This window comes from Suncus etruscus, chromosome 14 (genome assembly GCF_024139225.1).
Source record: "Suncus etruscus isolate mSunEtr1 chromosome 14, mSunEtr1.pri.cur, whole genome shotgun sequence".
Taxonomy (NCBI): domain Eukaryota; kingdom Metazoa; phylum Chordata; class Mammalia; order Eulipotyphla; family Soricidae; genus Suncus; species Suncus etruscus.
The window spans coordinates 89,027,356-89,045,530 of record NC_064861.1 but is presented as its reverse complement, the minus strand read 5'-3'; the positions used below and the strand labels follow the sequence as shown (position 1 = coordinate 89,045,530).

The 18,175-nt window shown below is 56.4% G+C and overlaps 1 protein-coding gene across 2 annotated transcripts in view; it reads right to left on the bottom strand.

The window, feature by feature from the left end:
• NECTIN2 (nectin cell adhesion molecule 2) overlaps positions 1–17,096 on the bottom strand; it is a 34,128-nt gene extending 17,032 nt beyond the window's left edge. The window contains exons 1-2 of one of the 2 annotated variants that reach the window (XM_049787272.1): positions 16,823–17,096; positions 2,656–3,075 (exon numbers count right to left, since the gene is read on the bottom strand). In XM_049787272.1, the coding sequence (XP_049643229.1) occupies positions 2,656–3,075; positions 16,823–16,916 (514 nt within the window). In that variant the 5' untranslated portion in view covers positions 16,917–17,096. The remainder of the gene's footprint in view (positions 1–2,655; positions 3,076–16,822) is intronic. The other variant, XM_049787271.1, reaches the window with a different exon arrangement.
• Positions 17,097–18,175: the final 1,079 nt, after the last annotated feature.

Genomic DNA, 18,175 nt, shown 5'->3' with positions numbered 1-18,175 from the left:
GTGCAAAGGACTTAACTCCTGGCTCTGTGCTCAGGAATCACATTGGGTTGGCTGGGCTTTGTGCAAGGTAAGCTCCTGACCTTTTGTTTTGGTTTCGGTTTTGTTTTTTGTTTTTGTTTTTTTTTTTTGTTTTTGAATATGGGACTCTGATATGCCCATTGAGTCACCTTGGGGACCCCCAAAACTGTGCTTGTGAATGATGTAAAGCATCTATGGTTTCCGGGTTCCTGGGAAAAGGGAAACATTTACTCAGGGGCAGTCCAGACTTCCAATTCCCTAAATGAAATGGGGAGAAGAGTGAGGTACTTTCTGGGAAGCTGCTGTGGGTAGGGGTTGTGACTGTCAGTGTCTGACTCCAGGGGAATCCCAAGAGTAAACTTCCTTCAACAAAAATGCCTTTCTGGGGCCGGAGAGATAGCACAGAGATAAGGTATTTGCTTTGCACAAGGCCAACCCAGGAGATGGTGGTTTGATTCCTGGCATCCCATATGGTCCCCTGAGCCTGCTAGGGGCAATTTCTGAGTACAGAGCCAGGAATAATCCCTGAGCGCCACTGGTGTGATCCCAAAACAGAAAAAAAGAAGCCTTTCTGGGGGTCGAAGCAGTGGCACAAGTGGTAGGGCGTTTGCCTTGCTATGCGCTAACCTAGGATGGTTCTCAGTTCAATATCCCAGCGTCTCATATGGTCCCCCAAGCCAGGAGCAATTTCTCTCTCTTTTTTTTTTTTTTTGGTTTTTGGGCCACACCCAGCGGTGCTCAGGGGTTACTCCTGGCTGTCTGCTCAGAAATAGCTCCTGGCAGGCACGGGGGACCATATGGGACCCCGGGATTCGAACCAACCACCTTTGGTCCTGGATCGGCTGCTTGCAAGGCAAACACCACTGTGCTATCTCTCCGGGCCCAGGAGCAATTTCTGAGCGCAGAGCCAGGATAAATCCCTGAGCGTCACCGGTGTGGCCCAAAAACCTGGACCCCAGAGTGACAGCACAGTGGGGGAGGGCATTTGATTCCCTGGCATCCTATATGGTCCCCTGAGCACTGAGCCAGGAGTAACCCCTGAGCACCACTGGATGTGGCCCCACAAGAAATAAAAATGCCTTTCTATGGGGCCCGAGAGATGGTATAGTAGGGAGGGCACATGCCTTGCAGGCAGATAACCTAGGTTCGATTCTCTGACATTCCATATGATTCCCCGAGAACTGCCAGGAGTAACTGCTGAGCATCACCAGGAGTGGTCCCCCCAAAAAATACCACAAACAAAAAAAGCCTTCCCAGAGCTGAGGTGAGACCTCAAAGAGTTGGACCACATATTTTTTTTTTTTTTTTGGTTTTTGGGCCACACCCTGCGGTGCTCAGGGGCTACTCCTGGCTGTCTGCTCAGAAATAGCTCCTGGCAGGCACGGGGGACCATATGGGATGCCGGGATTCGAACCAACCACCTTTGGTCCTGGATCGGCTGCTTGCAAGGCAAACGCCACTGTGCTATCTCTCCGGGCCCTGGACCACATATTTTACAGGTGCAGAAGGCCTGGGTTTGATCCCTGGCACTCTCAGGCTGCCTGTTGGGAATGGCCCCTGAGGACCGAGCAGGAAGTGGCAACAGTGGCCAGAGTGACAGGCATTCACTAGGGGCACTTGCTGCACATATGGGAGACCCGAATTTAAAGCCCAGCTCCTCCAGATGATTCCCTGGATCCCCACTAGGAGTGATCCCTGAGCGCAGAGTCAGGGGTAAGCCCGGATCACTGACAGGTGTCCCCCCAAAAAACACACAATAAAACCAAGCAAAACTAGCAACCAGTGCAGTTGTGACCTTGCACACAATCCAACCACCAACCACCAAAAAAGGCCCTTTTTTTTGGGGGGGGTCACACCCTGTGGTATTCAGAGGTTACTTCTGGCTCCATGCTCAGAAGTTGCTCCTGGGGGCCGGGTAGGTGGCGCTGGAGGTAAGGTGTCTGCCTTGCAAGCGCTAGCCAAGGAAGGACCACGGTTCGATCCCCCGGTGTCCCATATGGTCCCCCCAAGCCAGGGGCGATTTCTGAGCACATAGCCAGGAGTAACCCCTGAGCGTCAAACGGGTGTGGCCCAAAAACCAAAAAAAAAAAAAAAAGAAGTTGCTCCTGGCAGGCTCGGAGGACCATACGGGATGCTGAGATTCGAACCAGGGTCTGTCCTGTGTTGGCTGTGTGCAAGGCAAACACCTTACTGCTGTGCTCTTGCTCCGGCACCCCCAAAAGGCCTTCTCAAGTAGTCCCCCTTTCTCTCTGGTTGCCAAAAGGTGAGAATGGGGGCTGGCCTTGCAGGCGGCCCTGTAGGGTTTGATCCCCAGAATCCCATATGGTTCCCTGGAGCTCGCCAGGATTAATTCCTGAGTGCAGAGCCAGGAGTAACCCCTGAGCATCGCAGGGTGTGGTCCCCAGAACAGAAGAAGTTGGGATCCTGCTTCCTACCTGTGGCCAAGATGGGCCGCCCCCTGTTGGCATTAGTGAGGGCTTTGCAATGTGCCATCCTGATGGCCTTTGCCAGCCTGGCAGGAGGGCATGGGGTGCCCAGCAGTGGCTCCAGATTTGCCAGGGACTTGCTTGGATGCTCAGTGGAATCAGGGAGACTCCCATAGACCCACCCGGGTCCCATGTTCCTACCCAGGCTCACCTATGGCCTTGAGCCAGGTGACGCCTCGGCTGGTGCCCCAGGGGAAGGTGGCAAACTCGCAGGTATAGTTGCCCTCATCCTCCACCGTCAGCCCGCTCAGTGCCAGGGTGGCATCCCGCAGCTCTGGCTCCCATTGCTCCGGCGCTGCGGGGCCCGGCCCGCTGCCCGCTTTCTGGCCGGCCATGACAAACCACAGGCGCTCTTGGCCCGGTTTGGAGCTGGGGAAGCTGGGCCCGTAGGTGGGGTGGAAGATGGCCAGGTTCTGGCTGGTTTTGCTGGAAACCTGGCGCATCCACATCACTTGTGACACACGCACACGGACGTCCGATGTGGGGGGCAGCAGGTGGCAAGGCAGCTCCACGGTGCTCCCCAGACGGCCCTGCACCTCGGACGGCACCCGCACCTCCACATCCTGGGCTCCTGGGGAGGCACAGAGAAATGAAATATAATAGTAAATGAATAAATAATAATAACAACAGCAAATATGGGGCTGGAGTGATTGCACAGTGGAGAGGACGTTTGCCTTGCATGTGGCTGACTCAGGTTCCAGCCCCCCACATCCCACTCCTTTAAAAATATTTATTTATTTTTTGGGTCACACTCAGCAGTACTCAGGGGTTACTTCTGGATCTACGCTCAGAAATCGCTCCTGGTACGCTCGGGGGTCCATATGGGATGCCAGGATTCGAACCACCGAACTTCTGCATGCAAGGCAAACGCCTTACCTCCATGCTATCTCCCCGGCCCCTATTTTTGTATATTTATTTATTTAGGTTTTGAGCCACACCCGGCAGCGCTCAGGGGTTACTCCTGGCTCTGCATTCAGAAATCGCTCCTGGCAGGCTCAGGGGACCATATGAGACGCTGGGCATCAAACCCAGGTCCATGCCAAGATCAGTTGCGTGCAAGGCAAATGCTCTACCACTGTGCTATCACTCCGGCCCAACATATCCCACTCCTGAGCACAGAGCCAGGAGTAACAGTAGCCACAAAATAAACAAACAAAATCCTGTATATAAGATAAAATACAGATGAGCTGTAGCAGATAAGACGTTTGTTTGCCTTGCAAGCAGATGACTGGAGTTTGATCCCTGGCACCCCATAGGGTCCCCCAAGGCCCATCGGAAGTGATTCCTGAGCACAAAGCCTGTAGATAGGCTCAGGCATCGTTGGGTGTGGCCCTAAAACAAAACAAAAAATAATAAAATAAAAAAGATCTGTCCAGTTCAGGCACTTAGGAGACCCAGAAGGCAATAGGGGTAATAGCCCCAAATGTTTCCAGCTTGAAAAAGAAACACAGGGGGCCGGGCAGTGGTGCTAAAGGTAAGGTGCCTGCCTTGCCTGCGCTAGCCTTGGACGGACCGCGGTTCGATCCCCCGGTGTCCCATATGGTCCCCCAAGCCAGGAGCAACTTCTGAGCGCAAAGCCAGGAGTAACCCCTGAGCGTTACTGGGTGTGGCCCAAAAACCAAAAAAAAAAAGAAAAAGAAACACAGGACAGACTTGCCTGAGGCTGACCCAATTTCAATTCCCAGCACCCTGTAGGCTCTCTGAGCCCCACCAGGATGATCCCTGAGCACAAAACCAGGAGTCAGCCAGTTCTGAGCACTGCTGGGTGTGAAATGGGGAGTGTTTGGGGTCCCAGAATGCTGAGAGGTTCCTCCTGGCAGGGGGCTGAGTAGGGGTTAGTTGTAAGGCAAGTTTCAAATCCCCAAGGGAGTGTAGGAGGAGCCCCCAAATACCACAGGGGTGTGGCAAGAAAAAAAAGTGGCTAACACTTGGGCCTCCCTTTCCTTGCATAATAATGACTTTGACCTTTCCCTAAAAGCCAGCAGCCTCTGAAACTATTTCCCGTTTTTTTTTTCCCTTTTTATTTTTTGGCTCTACACTCAGGAATCCCTCCTGGCAGTGCTCAGAGGACCATATAGGGTGCCAGGGTTCAAACTGTCGACCATGCGCAAGCAGCTTCCCTCCCTTTGCTCTGGCTCCCTGTCATTTGCTTTTCACAGCTTTTGCAAAGACATGAGAATAAGCAAGACAATGGCTTTCCTTTTTCGGCTTTTTGTATTTTTGGGGGGCAGAGGTGACAGTTGGGGACCACACCCAGCGGAGCTCAGGGTTTACTCCTGGCTCTATTCCCAGGTGGGGTGTGTGTGTGTGTGTGTGTGTGTGTGTGTGTGTGTGTGTGGTCTCAGGAGCCATCCACATTGGGGGGAAACTGGGTCCCCAAAATGTGTACCCCAGAGGCAGGCAGGGGGGAAGGGCGGGGGGGGGGGGAAACTGGGGACATTAGTGGCGGGAAATGTGTACTGGGTGAAGGGTTTGGACATTGCCTGATTGAAACTCAATCATGTATAACTCTATCTGGGGGATGGGAAACAATTGCATTATGAACAACCTTATAACCATGGTGTTTAAATAAACTTTAAAAAATGGGTTCAGGAGGCTGGAGCAGTGGCACAGTGGTAGGGCATTTGCCTTGCATGAGGCTGACCTAGGACAGACAGCGGTTGAATCTCCCGGCATCCCATATGGTCCCTCAAGCCAGGAGCCATTTCTGAGCACATAGCCAGGAGTAACCCCTGAACATCAGAGTGTGGCCCAAACCGCTCCCCCCAAATGGGTTCAGTGCCTTTACTCAATACTATCCCTGCTAGGCAGACCCAGGTTCCATTCGGAGCCAGGAGTAAACCCTAAGCACTGCTGGGTGCAGCCCCCAAAAAACCAAACACCAGAACCAAGAATTATTCCTCACCCCTAGAATGGATTGTAGGACCTTAAAACAAACAAACAAACAAACAAACAATTTTAGGGGAGGCGTGCTACACTCAACAGTTCTCAGGGCACTCAGAATTCTCCTGGGCTCAGGGGACCCTATGATGTGTCCAAATTGGCTGTGTGCAAGGTAAGCACCATCCTCACTGTCCTATCATTCTAGCCCCATTCTAGAACATTTTAAGGAGACCCGGAAACTCTCCAAGGACCCCCAAGGCCATGTTTTGTCTCTGTGCTTGTGCCTCATGGTTACACAGAATCTCCCAGCTTGTGGCATTTGGGGCACCTCCACTGGGGGTGCTGAGGAAGCATTGTAGGTCTGAATCTTTTTTGGGGGGGATTTGGGCCTCATCCAGTAGCGCTAGAAGTTATTCCTGACTGGCTTTGGGGATCATATGGGGAGCAAACCTGGGTGGGCTGCATGCAAGGCAATACCCTATCCACTGTACTATCACTCTGGCCCCTCGGGTATGACAGGCCTTGAATAAACCCTGGTGTGGTGACAGGCTCTCTCTGCTGGAATGGGCCAGCACAGCATGGCACTGCCGGGGTATGGAGGCCCACAGGGACTGCCTAGTTCTGCCACACATTGTGTGACCTCGAGCAAGACATCAGATGTCACTTCAGGCTTACAGGAAGGTGAGCTGTAAGACTCATGGTCTTGGGATTTATCTCATGACTTTATTTATTTATTTAAGGTCTTCTAAGCCATGGCTCAGAGGGCTTGGAGGCCATTCCCAGGGCAATGCTTGGTCAGGCATTGAGGGGTTGCTTTGGGGGGGGGGAGGCGCCACAGGGCTCAGCAGAGTGTAGGAGATCCTGCAGTGCTGGAGATGAAAGCCAGGATCCCTCTGTGACAAGGTAAAGTATCCAGCCCTTCGAGCTGGCAATAAGATGAAAGAAAACTTGTCCAGGGGTTGAAGAGCGAGAAAGGGCCGAAGTTAAAGCCCTCACTTTGGGGCCCGGAGAGATAGCACAGTGGTGTTTGCCTTGCAAGCAGCCGATCCAGGACCAAAGGTGGTTGGTTTGAATCCCGGTGTCCCATATGGTCCCCTGTGCCTGCCAGGAGCTATTTCTGAACAGACAGCCAGGAGTAACCCCTGAGCATCGCCGGGTGTGGCCCAAAAAAAAACCCAAAACAAAACAAAACAAAAGCCCTCACTTTGCATGCCCCCAGTTTGTTCCCAGCCCTATGTCAGGTAACCGAGTTGAGAGTCAGAAGATAGCCCTGAGTTTCCCTTGGGTGTGATCCCAAAATGGAAATTAAATAAAGAACACTTGTAGAGAGATAGCACAATGGTTAGGGCACTTGCCTTGCACATGGCCACCCTGTTTGATCCCCAGCACCCCATGTGGTCTCCAGAGCCTGCCAGAAGTGATCCCCGGAAAAGGTTGGGTGTGTCTTCCCCAACAAAGCATTGGTAGAGAGAAAGCTCAATGGGCTGAGCGCAGGATTTGAATGCAGAAACCCTGGTTTGATCTACACACTGTGGTGCCCAGCACCTCCAAGAGGGGCCCCAGAACACTGCTTCAGGAGTAACCCCTAAGCATTCCTGATGCTGTGTATTCCTCAGCAAGAAAACTGGGCCCAGGGTTAAAGTTCATACTTGGCGGGCCAGAGCGATAACATAGTGGGTAGAGCATTTGACTCACAGGAGGCACACCCGGTTGGATTTTCCGCACAACATATGGTCCCCCAAGGCCTCCAGGAATGATCCCCGAGCACAGCCTAGTGTGGCCCCAAAAGAAACAAACAAACCAACCAACCACTCAAAAGGCTCACAGCTTGCATGGGGTTAACCCTGGTTCCATCCTCTACTCCATGTAGTACCCCAAGAATTATCAGGAGCCATTCTGGATGCCCTAAGCCGAAGCACAATATTTTCAGACCACCCTGAAGAGGAGCCAGGGGAGCCTGGAAGGGGTGTGGCCTGAAAGGGATGGAGCCCATAAAAGTGGGGTCAGGAAGGGGGCGTGACCATAAGCAAGGATAATCGGAAATGGGCGGAGTCTCAGGGGTGGAACCCCCATAGGGGAGGGGCCTACAAGAAATGGTACTGTGGAGGGGCATGGCCTTGGACTCAGCCAGTCCCACTTAGGGGCACTTAGGGGCACTGGGGTGGGGTGTGGGAATGTCTAAACCCAGAACCTGCCATGCTGCACTGGCCTAAGTGCCTTTCTGTCTTCCAGAGCTGGGGAGGCGGACCTGCACCCTGCACCCCTCAAAGTACCACTTGAGAGCACTTAGCACTGGGCCACCGGAAAGGGAGGCCAGAGCAGGTTAAACAAACTCTCAGTCCCATCTAATTACACGGGGCCTCTGACCCCAGCCTGGGGCAGAGCCACCTAGAGACAGAAATGGCCTTGTCTGGTGTCTAGGGCCAGGCCGGTGCCTCCCAGAGGAAGCCAGGGGACTCTAATTAGGGGGTTCGGCTGGGAGGAATCCCCACGCGTCCCCCCCACGCAAGCCCGCTGCTCAGCAGACTCAGGGGACTCCTTGGGAACCAGGGCTCGTCCCCTCTAGAGGTCCCACACCCCGTGGGCACAGGCTTGGGGGACCCCAAAGTGAGAGGCCAGACACTTCTGGGAGGTGCCCTTCCTGTGCAGGTGGGGAGCCTGGTTTCTCACCACCCACCTCGCATCTGTATTGGGGCAGTTTAACTGCAGGTGGCAGCAGCTCTCTATAGCACCCCAGTTGGCTTCTAACCTCAGTGTTAAACTATCAAGAAATGTGTTAAGGGCCCGGAGAGATAGCTCAGCGGCATTTGCCTTGCAAGCAGCCGATCCAGGACCAAAGGTGGTTGGTTCGAATCCCGGTGTCCCATATGGTCCCCCCGTGCCTGCCAGGAGCTATTTCTGAGCAGACAGCCAGGAGAAACTCCTGAGCACCACGAGGTGTGGCCCAAAAACCAAAAAAAAAAAAAAAAAAAAAAAAAAAAGAAATGTGTTAAAATGAGGTGGGGCACTGCATAGGGGTTTCCCCTCTCCTGGGGCCCGGCCAGAGGTGATCTTTTTTGTTAGTTTTTGGGTCACACCTGGCAGCACTAGGGTTCCTCCTGGCTCGCTCCTGGCAGGCTCGGGGGACCATATGGGATGCCGGGATTCGAACCACCGACCTTCTGCATGAGAGGCAAACACACTACCTCCATGCTCTCTCTCCGGCCTCAGTAGTGATCCTTGAGCAGAGCCAGGACTAAACCCTAACCAGAGGGGGGGAGTAGCCTTCCTCAAAACAAACAAAATCCACAAAAAGAAAATACTGGGCAGAGAGATAGTACAGCGGCGTATGCCTTGCAAGCAGCCGATCCAGGACCAAAGGTGGTTGGTTCGAATCCCGGTGTCCCATATAGTCCCCCGTGCCTGCCAGGAGTAACCCCTGAGCACCGCCGGTTGTGACCCCCCCCCAAAAAAAAAAGAAAAGAAAATACTGGGAGAAAAATATCAGGACCTGGGTGGGGACAGGAGGCCAGTACAGTACAGTACAGTAAAGGACTGTACAGTGACAAGGCATGTGATCCATTCCCCTACATCGGATGTGGCCTGAGCCCAGAGCCAGGACTGGTCCCTTACAAATCACCTCACCAAAGAAATATCAGGTCATTGGACTTACGGCATCAGGTCATGGGACTTACGGCTGGAGAGATAGCACAGCGGTAGGGAATTTGTAGCTGACTATAAAGAACCTGGTTTGAATACCAGCATCCCATATGGTCTCCCAGTCTGCCAGGAGCAATTTCTGAGTGCAGAGCCAGGAGTAGCCCCTAAGTGCCGTTGGGTGTGGCCCAACAACCAACCCAATCAATCAATACAGTTAAAAAAAAAAAAAGAAAGAAAGAAATGAGGGGCTGGAGGGCATTTGCCTCACATGCAGATGATCCAGGACTGATGGTAGTTTGAATCCCGGCATCCCATATGGTCCCCTGTGCCTGCCAGGAGCTATTTCTGAGCATAGAGCCAAGAGGGACCCCTGAGCACTGCTGAGTGTGACCCAAAAATGAAACAAAACAACAACAAAAAAGAAAAATAAACAAAAAATGATTGAGCAGGAGTTGGTACTTGTGACCCGGGTTCTATCCCGGGCATCCCATAGTTCTCTGAAGCACTGACTCCTGAGTGCAGAGGCAGATGCCTGGGAGGAAGGGGGAGAGAGCGAGAGAGTTGAAGTGAGAGCGAGGGTCAGAGTGTACGAGACACCGCTGTTGAGGCTTGCTTTTCTCCTGGAGGTAAAATGCAGTCCTGGAGTGCCCTGGGGGTATGTGTGCAGAGGGAAGGGACATTCACCCAGAAAGACAGCAAAGTACTGATGACAGAGGTGGAATCCGAGGGAAGAGCCCTTTCCTCACCCCCTCCTGCCACATCCGCATCCAGAATTAATCCGGGGGCACAAACAAGGAGCTTGCTCCCTGCTTGGGGGGGGTGTGTGGAGGGGAACAGGGCTGACTCCATCTACACGGGGCTACTGCCAGGCAGGGGACAAAGCGCGTTCTTGTCCTGCCAAAGGTGACATTCCATCAGGGGAGACAAATATTGCACAAAGAACCGCCAGGAGGGATGCCAGGAAAATGGGGGTGGGGGCGGTGTAGCAGGATTGAGCAGGGGAGAAGGAGAAGATGGAGCAGGAAACTGAGCCACCTGAGCAGAGAAGCCAAGTGAACTCCCTGGAGGAGGAGGAGGAGGAGGCCTGGTTCTCCTTTCCCAGGGAAGCTGAGCTCTGGCCTGCAGAAACTTTGCCCTTTCCTGGGGTCCTTTATGTCCTTTCTAGGAGAGATGTCCTGTCCTCAGAGGAGACTGATGACGAGATGGGTCTCCCCTTCTTCTGATGGGAATGTTCTCTTGCTTCTTGGGGTGGCTGGGGAGTATCATAGGCGATTTATTTACTTGTTTTTGGTCACACCCAGCGGCACTCAGGGGTTACTCCCGGCTCTGCACTCAGAAATCGCCCCTGGGGGGGCCCGGAGAGATAGCACAGTGGCATTTGCCTTGCAAGCAGCCGATCCAGGACCAAAGGTGGTTGGTTCAAATCCCAGTGTCCCATATGGTCCCCCGTGTCTGCCAGGAGCTATTTCTGAGCAGACAGCCAGGAGTAACCCCTGAGCACCGCTGGATTTGGCCAAAAACAAAAAACAAAAAACAAAAAAAAAAAAAAAGAAAGAAATCGCACCTGGCAGGCTCGGGGGACCCCTATGGGATACTGGGAATCGAACTACTGTCTTCGGGGTTGGCCCCAATGCAAGGCAAACACTCTACCGCTGTGCTATCTCTCCGGCCCCGTCATAAGCAATTTAAAACCTTCCACTTGTGTGCCAGAATGATGGTTCAATGGGAGTATGAGGCCTGGGTTTCGTCCTGGGACCAGCCAAGTACAGAATCAAATGTGACCCTGAGACCAAAACACCAACAGATAAATCTTAGACTCGGAGTTTTTTTGGGGGCGGAACGGTCCTCAGTCTGTGTGGATCCATCCCCATGCTCTGCCCTAGTGGACAAGCCTCCCCATAACTGCTGAACCCCATCACCCGGACAACACATATCCTCCTCATCCCTTTTTGTGGGTGAGTGTCCACATCCAGCGATATTCAAGAATCACTCCAGGCAGTGCTCAGGGAAGCCTATGGGATGCTGGGGATCGAACCCTGGTTGGCCAGGTACAAGGCCAATACCCTCCATGCTGTACCATGGCTCTGGCCACCCTCCCCAGCTCTTTCCCCTCTTTCCCATAAAGGAGCTCCCAGGTCTTGGACATTGGCCAAATGAAGGAGGCTGATCCCCGGCCCCACCCCACTCCCCCTACACCAGCTCAACTGAAGGCCAGGAGCCCAGGAAGAGAGAGGCTGTATCTGTGTTTGTTTGGGCAAATTTTTCCTCGCTGAATCACTGGTGAAATATGGAGTTTCGGTCAGACACTGTCCCAACACCAAACCTTTCATGTTGCTCGTTTCCTGCCACCAAGGTCCCAGTTTCTCTACCCCTACTGCTCCTGGCTTCCAGCCCAATCCTCACACACAACCCCCTGGAGGATCTCAGCTGCCCCTCTGGACAGCAGAGGTCCCTTATGAGGCCCTCTTTCCAGGTTTTCCTGAACCCCACCTGCACCCCTCCTGCTGATGGTGTTTCCTGTCCCCCCTCGTCCACCTCGGCCATGATGGCTTCCTTCGTGTCCCTCAAACAGCCCTGCCAGGGCCCTAAAGACAACACAGGGTGGCAAGGCACTTGTCTTGTAAGCAGCTGGTTGGGGTTCAATCCGTTACCCCATAGTGTCCCCTGAGCACCGCCAGGGATGATCCCTGAGCTCAGAGTCAGAAGTAAGCCCCAAGCATCAATGGGTATGGCCCAGCAAATGTCACTCCAGGACCTTTGCGCATGCCAACCCTGGGAGTCCTCACCGCAATGTCCCCATATTTTCTCAGACCACTGGAACCTCAACGACAAAATCTCCTTGACTGCTTTGCCTCATAGCACCTGCAGGATATGTGCCCTGCCCCCCATCATTAGGGCAATGGAAGTGGGGGGTTGTTGGACGGGGGAGCTGCCATCCTGTTCACTGCTGAGTCCTCACGTATTCCTCAGTCCCTGGCACACTGGCCGAGCGCCAGAGAGGGGCGGAAGGGTGGGGAAAGGGCTCAAAGGACAGGGCGGGCTCTGTGGACAGAAGGTCACAACTGACCCCCCCCAGTTCTAGATCTGATCCCTGCAGCCTCCAGTACAGCCAGGTGTGGCCACAACATACACATACACGCACACACATGTCAAAGAAAGATGGACTTGATAAAGCTCTTATCAGCTAAGGTCAAATTCCAGTCTATGCTTCTTCCAGGGGTTAAAGGGGGCATGCTTGGGGGTTAGGTCAAAGCAACAGGGTTCGGCTTGTACTTCTGAAAGAGCCCCCAAGGAAGGCCTGCGCAAGTGAGGAAGGAGTTTGCTTTGGATGCAGCAGACCCAGGTTCGATCCCCGGTATCTCATATGGTCTCCAAACTTTTTGCCAGGAGTGATTCCTTAGTGCAGAGCCATGAGTAACCCCTGAGTGCTGCTGAGTGAGGCCCAAAGATCAAAACAAGCAAGAAGGGGCCAGAGCGATAGCGCAGAGGTAGGGCATTTGCCTTGCATGTGGCTGATCGAGGATGGACCTGGGTTTGATCCTGGCGTCCCATATGGTCCTCCAGAGCCAGGAGCGATTTCTGAGCGCAGAGCCAGGAGTGACTCTTGAGTGTCACTGGGTGTGGCCCAAAAACCAAAACCAAAACCAAAACCAATAAACAAGCAAGCAAATAAACAAAACCCCGAAAAAGCCAGCAGGAAAGGAAGACCTGAGGGGTGCAGGATGAACAGGACGGAAACACATGCAGAGGCTAGAACTGGGGAGGGGGTCAGGCGGGGGAGCCATCTGTCTCCACAGGCTCTGGGGTGCTGTGCCGGGTGCCTATGTCCTATCCTGGTCACCCTGGCCAGTCAGGCCAACAAGCACGTGTCTCCCTCAGCTTCCCAGGCCAGCTGGCCTGGCAGGTTACAAGGTCATTGGTTTTATGAGGTGTCAGCTGGGTCCCTAGACACACTTCCTTCTCCCAGGGCAGAGACTGCAGGCTTCCTGTGGGGGTGTCTAGGCATTGTGTAAGCCTAGGGGGGAAGCTTAGTGGGGGGTGGGAGGCAATGGAGGGGGGGCGAGACCCCAGAGCAAAGTGTGGGGGGCCTGGCCTCCAGAGTCCCTGTCTGGCTGGCACCCCCCACAGTCTGATAAAACCCAGTGGCCGCCCCAAGCTCCAGCTGGCCCCTGTGTGCTTGGAGCACTGGCCTCAGCTGCAGCTTCAGCCGCCTGTTAATTAATTAATTGCATTAATCACCCAGCAGACATCCGGGAGCCGGTATTTTTTTTGGGGGGTGGAGGCAGGATCTGGGTGCTCCTAGCTCAGTGTGCACCTAGCTGGCTCCCTCTTCCCCAGAGAGTGTCTCCCAGGGCCTCTTTCTAGGGCCTGGCTGGGGGCTTCCCTGTCATGGTTTTTATTTTGTTAATTTTGGGGGGGGAGGTAGTTGTGACAATGCACAGGGGGTACTCCTGGTTCTGCACTGAAGAATCACCCCTGGTGGTGTCAGGGAGGAGGAATTGGGGGGACTATATGGGATGTTGGGGACCAAATGCAGGTTGGCTGCGTGCAAGGCAAATACCTTCCCTACTGTGCTATGTCTGGCTCTGGCCCCAGCCTCTGTCTTGTCTGGTTCCCCCTCTGCAGAGGTGAATCTTTTAGGCTGGACCCCAAGTTCCACCTCTAAGTCTTCAGCTCTGGGGGAGGGTCACTGTCTCTTATGGGTCTCCCCCATTAACTGTGTCTCCCCAAGACCCGCCAACTCTCTCACTCTCTAATTCTCTCACTCTGTCATTCTCTCTCTCTCTCTCTCTCTCTCTCTCTCTCTCTCTCTCTCTCTCTCTCTGCCACCCCCTTTGTAACTCTAGTGAGATCCAACTCTCATTCATCAAGAACACTTCTGTGGTGCTCAGAGATGGGTCGAGTGGGGGTGTTGTCACCACACCCCATTCCGAAGCCCTGGCCCCAGCTCACCCCTCACTTCTCTTAGCCACTCACTCTTTTATTGCAGGGGAGAGTTTGCATTTTGGGTCACATCTGGCAGTTACTCATAAGCTCTGAGCTCAGGGGTCATTCCTGGGGGTGCTCAGGGGACCATATGGGCTGCCGGGAATCGAACCTGAATCGGCTGCCTGGAAGGCAAGCACCCTTAATAACTGTGCTATTGCTCCAGCCCCAATCACTCTCACTCTTGATTTTGGGGGGGAAGGGGAGGTCTGGAAGCTGTGGAACTCAGACCTGAATCCTGCATCTGGGCTCAGGGATCATTCCTGGAGGTGCTCAGAGCCCACGGTGGCACTTGAACCTGGATCGGCCAAATGCAAAGCAAGTGCCTTAAAGCCTTAAACTCTCTCTCCTGCCAAGTCCTTCTTGGGGAGTCCTTTCTAGGCTTTGCCAGCCCCAGTGTCTGTCCTCCACACTCCACACCATCTTTGGATGCTCCCTTTCTCAAGGTTCCGGGCTGGTCTCTGTGGCCCACTGCTCCTTTCCTCCAGGTCACCCTGTGTCTACCTCTCTCAGCTTTTCTGCTTTTCCTCCCACTCCTGCTTGGGATCTCAGCCCAGATGGACATTAAAAATGTAACAGCAGCGGCCCAGCGGGGGAGCTGGCGGTCTGGGGGCCTCCCAGCACCCCACCCCTACTCCCTGGCCTTGAGGCCTTCACTGGCCTGGCTGGCTGGGACCTTCCGGGGTCATGACACCCCCCCTGTCTTTCTCCTGAGGCCACTCCTGCCTGCGTGGGGCGGCTGTGTCCAGACACTGGCCTGGCTCACCCCAGACCTTGAAAGCTTTTCCTGTCTGTTTTCCTGCCACCCCTGACTCCAGCCTCTCCTGTACCCCCCAGTCTGCCCAGTCTGGGAGCAAATGCCTTTTCGCTTCTGCCCGACCCACTTCCCTCACCAGAAGAAACAGTTATGCTATGCCCACCTAGCGTATACCCCATACCCGCCTGCCCTGTGTCTGCCTGATGCCCGCTGGCAGCCCGGTGCCCATCTGCATGATGCCACCGCCTGTCCCTCCCCCCTTCCATGTGGCACCTTCCATGCGGCCAGTCTCACTGGGGAGCAAATGGATCCCCAGGTAGTGGGGTCCTCTAGAAGCCAAAGAAGGGGACAGAGAAGGCTGGAGAGGAGAGAGGAGGAAGAGGAGGAAGAGGAGGAGGAGGAGGAGAAGAGAGCTCGGAGCTGGGGGGCGATGAGGGAGACTACAGCAAGACCGGATCAGGGGTGGGGTGGGGGGAGACTAACATGAGGAAGAAGGGGAGCAAGGAGCAGAGCAAAAACACAAGGATGTGGGGGAGAAAGCCCCTTAGGGCCTGGGACACCCCAAGCTTTCAGAGCACCGAGGGGAAGGGGAGGGCAGCTCAGTTTTGCAGGGGGCACCCCTTTTCCCTGCTGAAGCAGAGCCCCAGAAAGCTCTCAGGTCGCCCATCGGCTTCCTGGGAGGGGGGACTAGTCTGTTCTGAGCCTGGTTCCCCATTGCCAGGTGCAGAAGGGGAAGGAGCAGAGGATGTAGGAGGCCCCCCCAAGTCTGTCTAGATCTTCCCACGACAGAGGTGTCCCAGCTCTGGAGCTGGGAGGCGTTGGCAGGTGGGCAGGAGGCCAAAGGGGTGCTAAGGGTCGCCCCACGATCCCGAGGGCGAGCTCTCTGCCGGGCCACAGACACCCAGAGTTCCAGCAGGACAAGAGCCGCAGCCAGGTCACCTGTAAGGGGCGGGCCCGCGTCTCCACCTGTTTCCTCCAGGCCGCGCCCCTCCTTCCCTCCGTCCTTCCCTCCCTGGGGGGAACAGGGGTGGGGGGACCTGAGGGGGCGGGGGCTTAGGGCGGCGGCGCCTGGCGGCCACCTCCCGCCCAGGGAGCCTGGGGAGGACAAAGACGGGCCCTGCCGGAGTGGATAAAAGTCCCCAACCCGAATCCCCGGGATCCCGAAAGTGAGACCAGGAAAACTTCCCTCGGGACCGCCCCGCCGGCCCAGCAAGCGGGGAAAGTGAGGGAAACTGAGGCCGGGAGGGGGTCTCCAACAGCTTCCCCAGCTTCCCCCCCCCCCATACCGCACCAGCGATCTGGACCCAGTTGGAACCTGGGCCCCCGTGACTACCAGTCCGCCTGCACGCCCGGGAAGCTCGGGAGACGTGGCCAGACAGACAGACAGACACAGACAGACGGACCCTGGGGGGGGGCTGGGCAGTGAACCCCGCAATCCACGTTCCCCCATGTCCGGCCCCTGATTTTTCTGACACCAGGACTCGGCCCCTCCATGCAATGCAGCCCCGGGTTTCTCTTTTTTTTTTTTTCTGGGGTGCAGAGTTCAGGCCTGGCTTAGCAGCCCCCAACTCTCCTAGGCCCAAGACTCGCCGTCTCTCCCCTCTTTTCCTCCTCCTCCTCCTCCTGGACCCCCGAGCCTGGGAGGCCTTGGGGGAGGGGTCTAGCCCCTTCCCCCTCCCCCAGAAACCCCTCTGCCAGCCTGGAGGAGGAGGCGGGCAGACATTCCTCGCATTTCCCAAGCCAGGAGGGGAGCGGGGACCGAAACAGCCTTTCGCTGATGGGGGCCGGGTGGGGAAGGGGCGCTCGGCTTAACCCTTGCGGCGGCGCCGGACCCAGGGATGGACCCAGGGGGAAGGATCCGGGGTGCCCAGGGATGGTGATGGAGGGGGTGTGCGTCTCCGGGCGCGAGTGGGTGTGGTGGGTTGGGTTGGGGGGGCTCGGGGTGTCCGATCAGGCGATCTGCAAGGCGGCAAGGGGAGGCAGGGGGTCAGGATCGGCGCCCCCACCCCCCACCCGTCCGTCCAGGGCAGGACGGGGCAGCCCCAGGTCTCACCGGCCTCCCGCAGCAGCATCAGGAACAGCGGCAGCAGCGGCAGCGTCGGCACGGGCGGCGATCTGGACGGCCGGAGGGCTGCGGCCCGGGCCATGGAGGGCCCGGGGAGGGAGTGGGCCCGGGCGGGGGCCTGCGGGCCACTGTGCGCGCTGGCCCCGATCGCAGGACGGGCGAGCCCAAGTCGCCTCCGCCTCCGCCGCCGCCGCTCCAGGTGCTGGGGCTCCCGGCCGCTCCCGATCTCCGGGTCCCGCTCGGCACCCCCCGGCCCCTGCCTGGGTTCTGGCAGTTCGGACTCGCTGACGTCACACGGCCCACCCCTTTCCTCCTCCCCCACCCCCAGCCCCAGCCCCGCCGACCCCAGGCTGCGCCCCGCCTCCTCCGCCGCCCGGGACCCGCCCCCGCCCGGGAGCACCCCCGGGGCCCTCAGCCGCTTCCCGATCTCGCGGGGATCCTCCCCAGGCCGCGCCCCGGGAATCCAGGGCCGCCGCCCCCTTTCCTGGCCTCCTCCCCCGGGCATCGCTCTCCCCGGGCTGCAGCCCGGCCCGGCCCGCCCCTCCGCGTCGCGTCGACGCCTCCTGGACTCCGGACCCGTTTACACACTCGTACACTCGCTTACACACGCGCCCCGGGGCTCTCCCTCCCGCACCCCGCGGCGCAGTCTCTCCGAGCCGAGAGTATGTAAGTTTCTGCCACGCCCCCTTGGAGTTTCAGTCCGGGCCCCGCCCACTTGCACGAAGCCCCGCCCACACCGAACACGCCCGTTCATGAATGACGGTCGGCCACGCCCGCCCGCCCAAGGCCACGCCCCGAAAGGCCACGCCCCTCCTCCTTTCCCGGGACCAGGTCTGGCGAGTTTCGGTCCCGCCCACCATCGTCTTGCCACGCCCACCACCGGCCTGGCCACGCCTTCCTCGGCCCCGGCCTGGCGCTGCGGTCACTCGCAGCAGCCGCCGGAGAGAGAGTGAGAGAAAGAGGTTATGGTTCGATTCCCGCCCACCCACCCTTTTCCCATCCCGGCCTCCAGGCGTCCCAGGTTCTCGCCTCTAGTAGCCCGGCACCTGCCTGCCTCTAGGGGGAACTGAGTTACACTCTGCTTGCTTGCTCAGGGATTACTGCAGATGGGGCTCGGATAGAGGGGGGGGGAGGAAACCCTAATGGGATGGCGGGGATCGAACCCGGGTCGTTTGCGTGCCAGACAAGCGCCCGCTCTCCTTCTGCATGGTCTCTCCAGGCCTCAGTCTTGTCTTGTCTTTCTTTTCTTTTTTTTTTTTTTTTTTTTGGTTTTTGGGCCACACCCGGTGACGCTCAGGGGTTACTCCTGGCTATGCGCTCAGAAGTCGCTCCTGGCTTGGG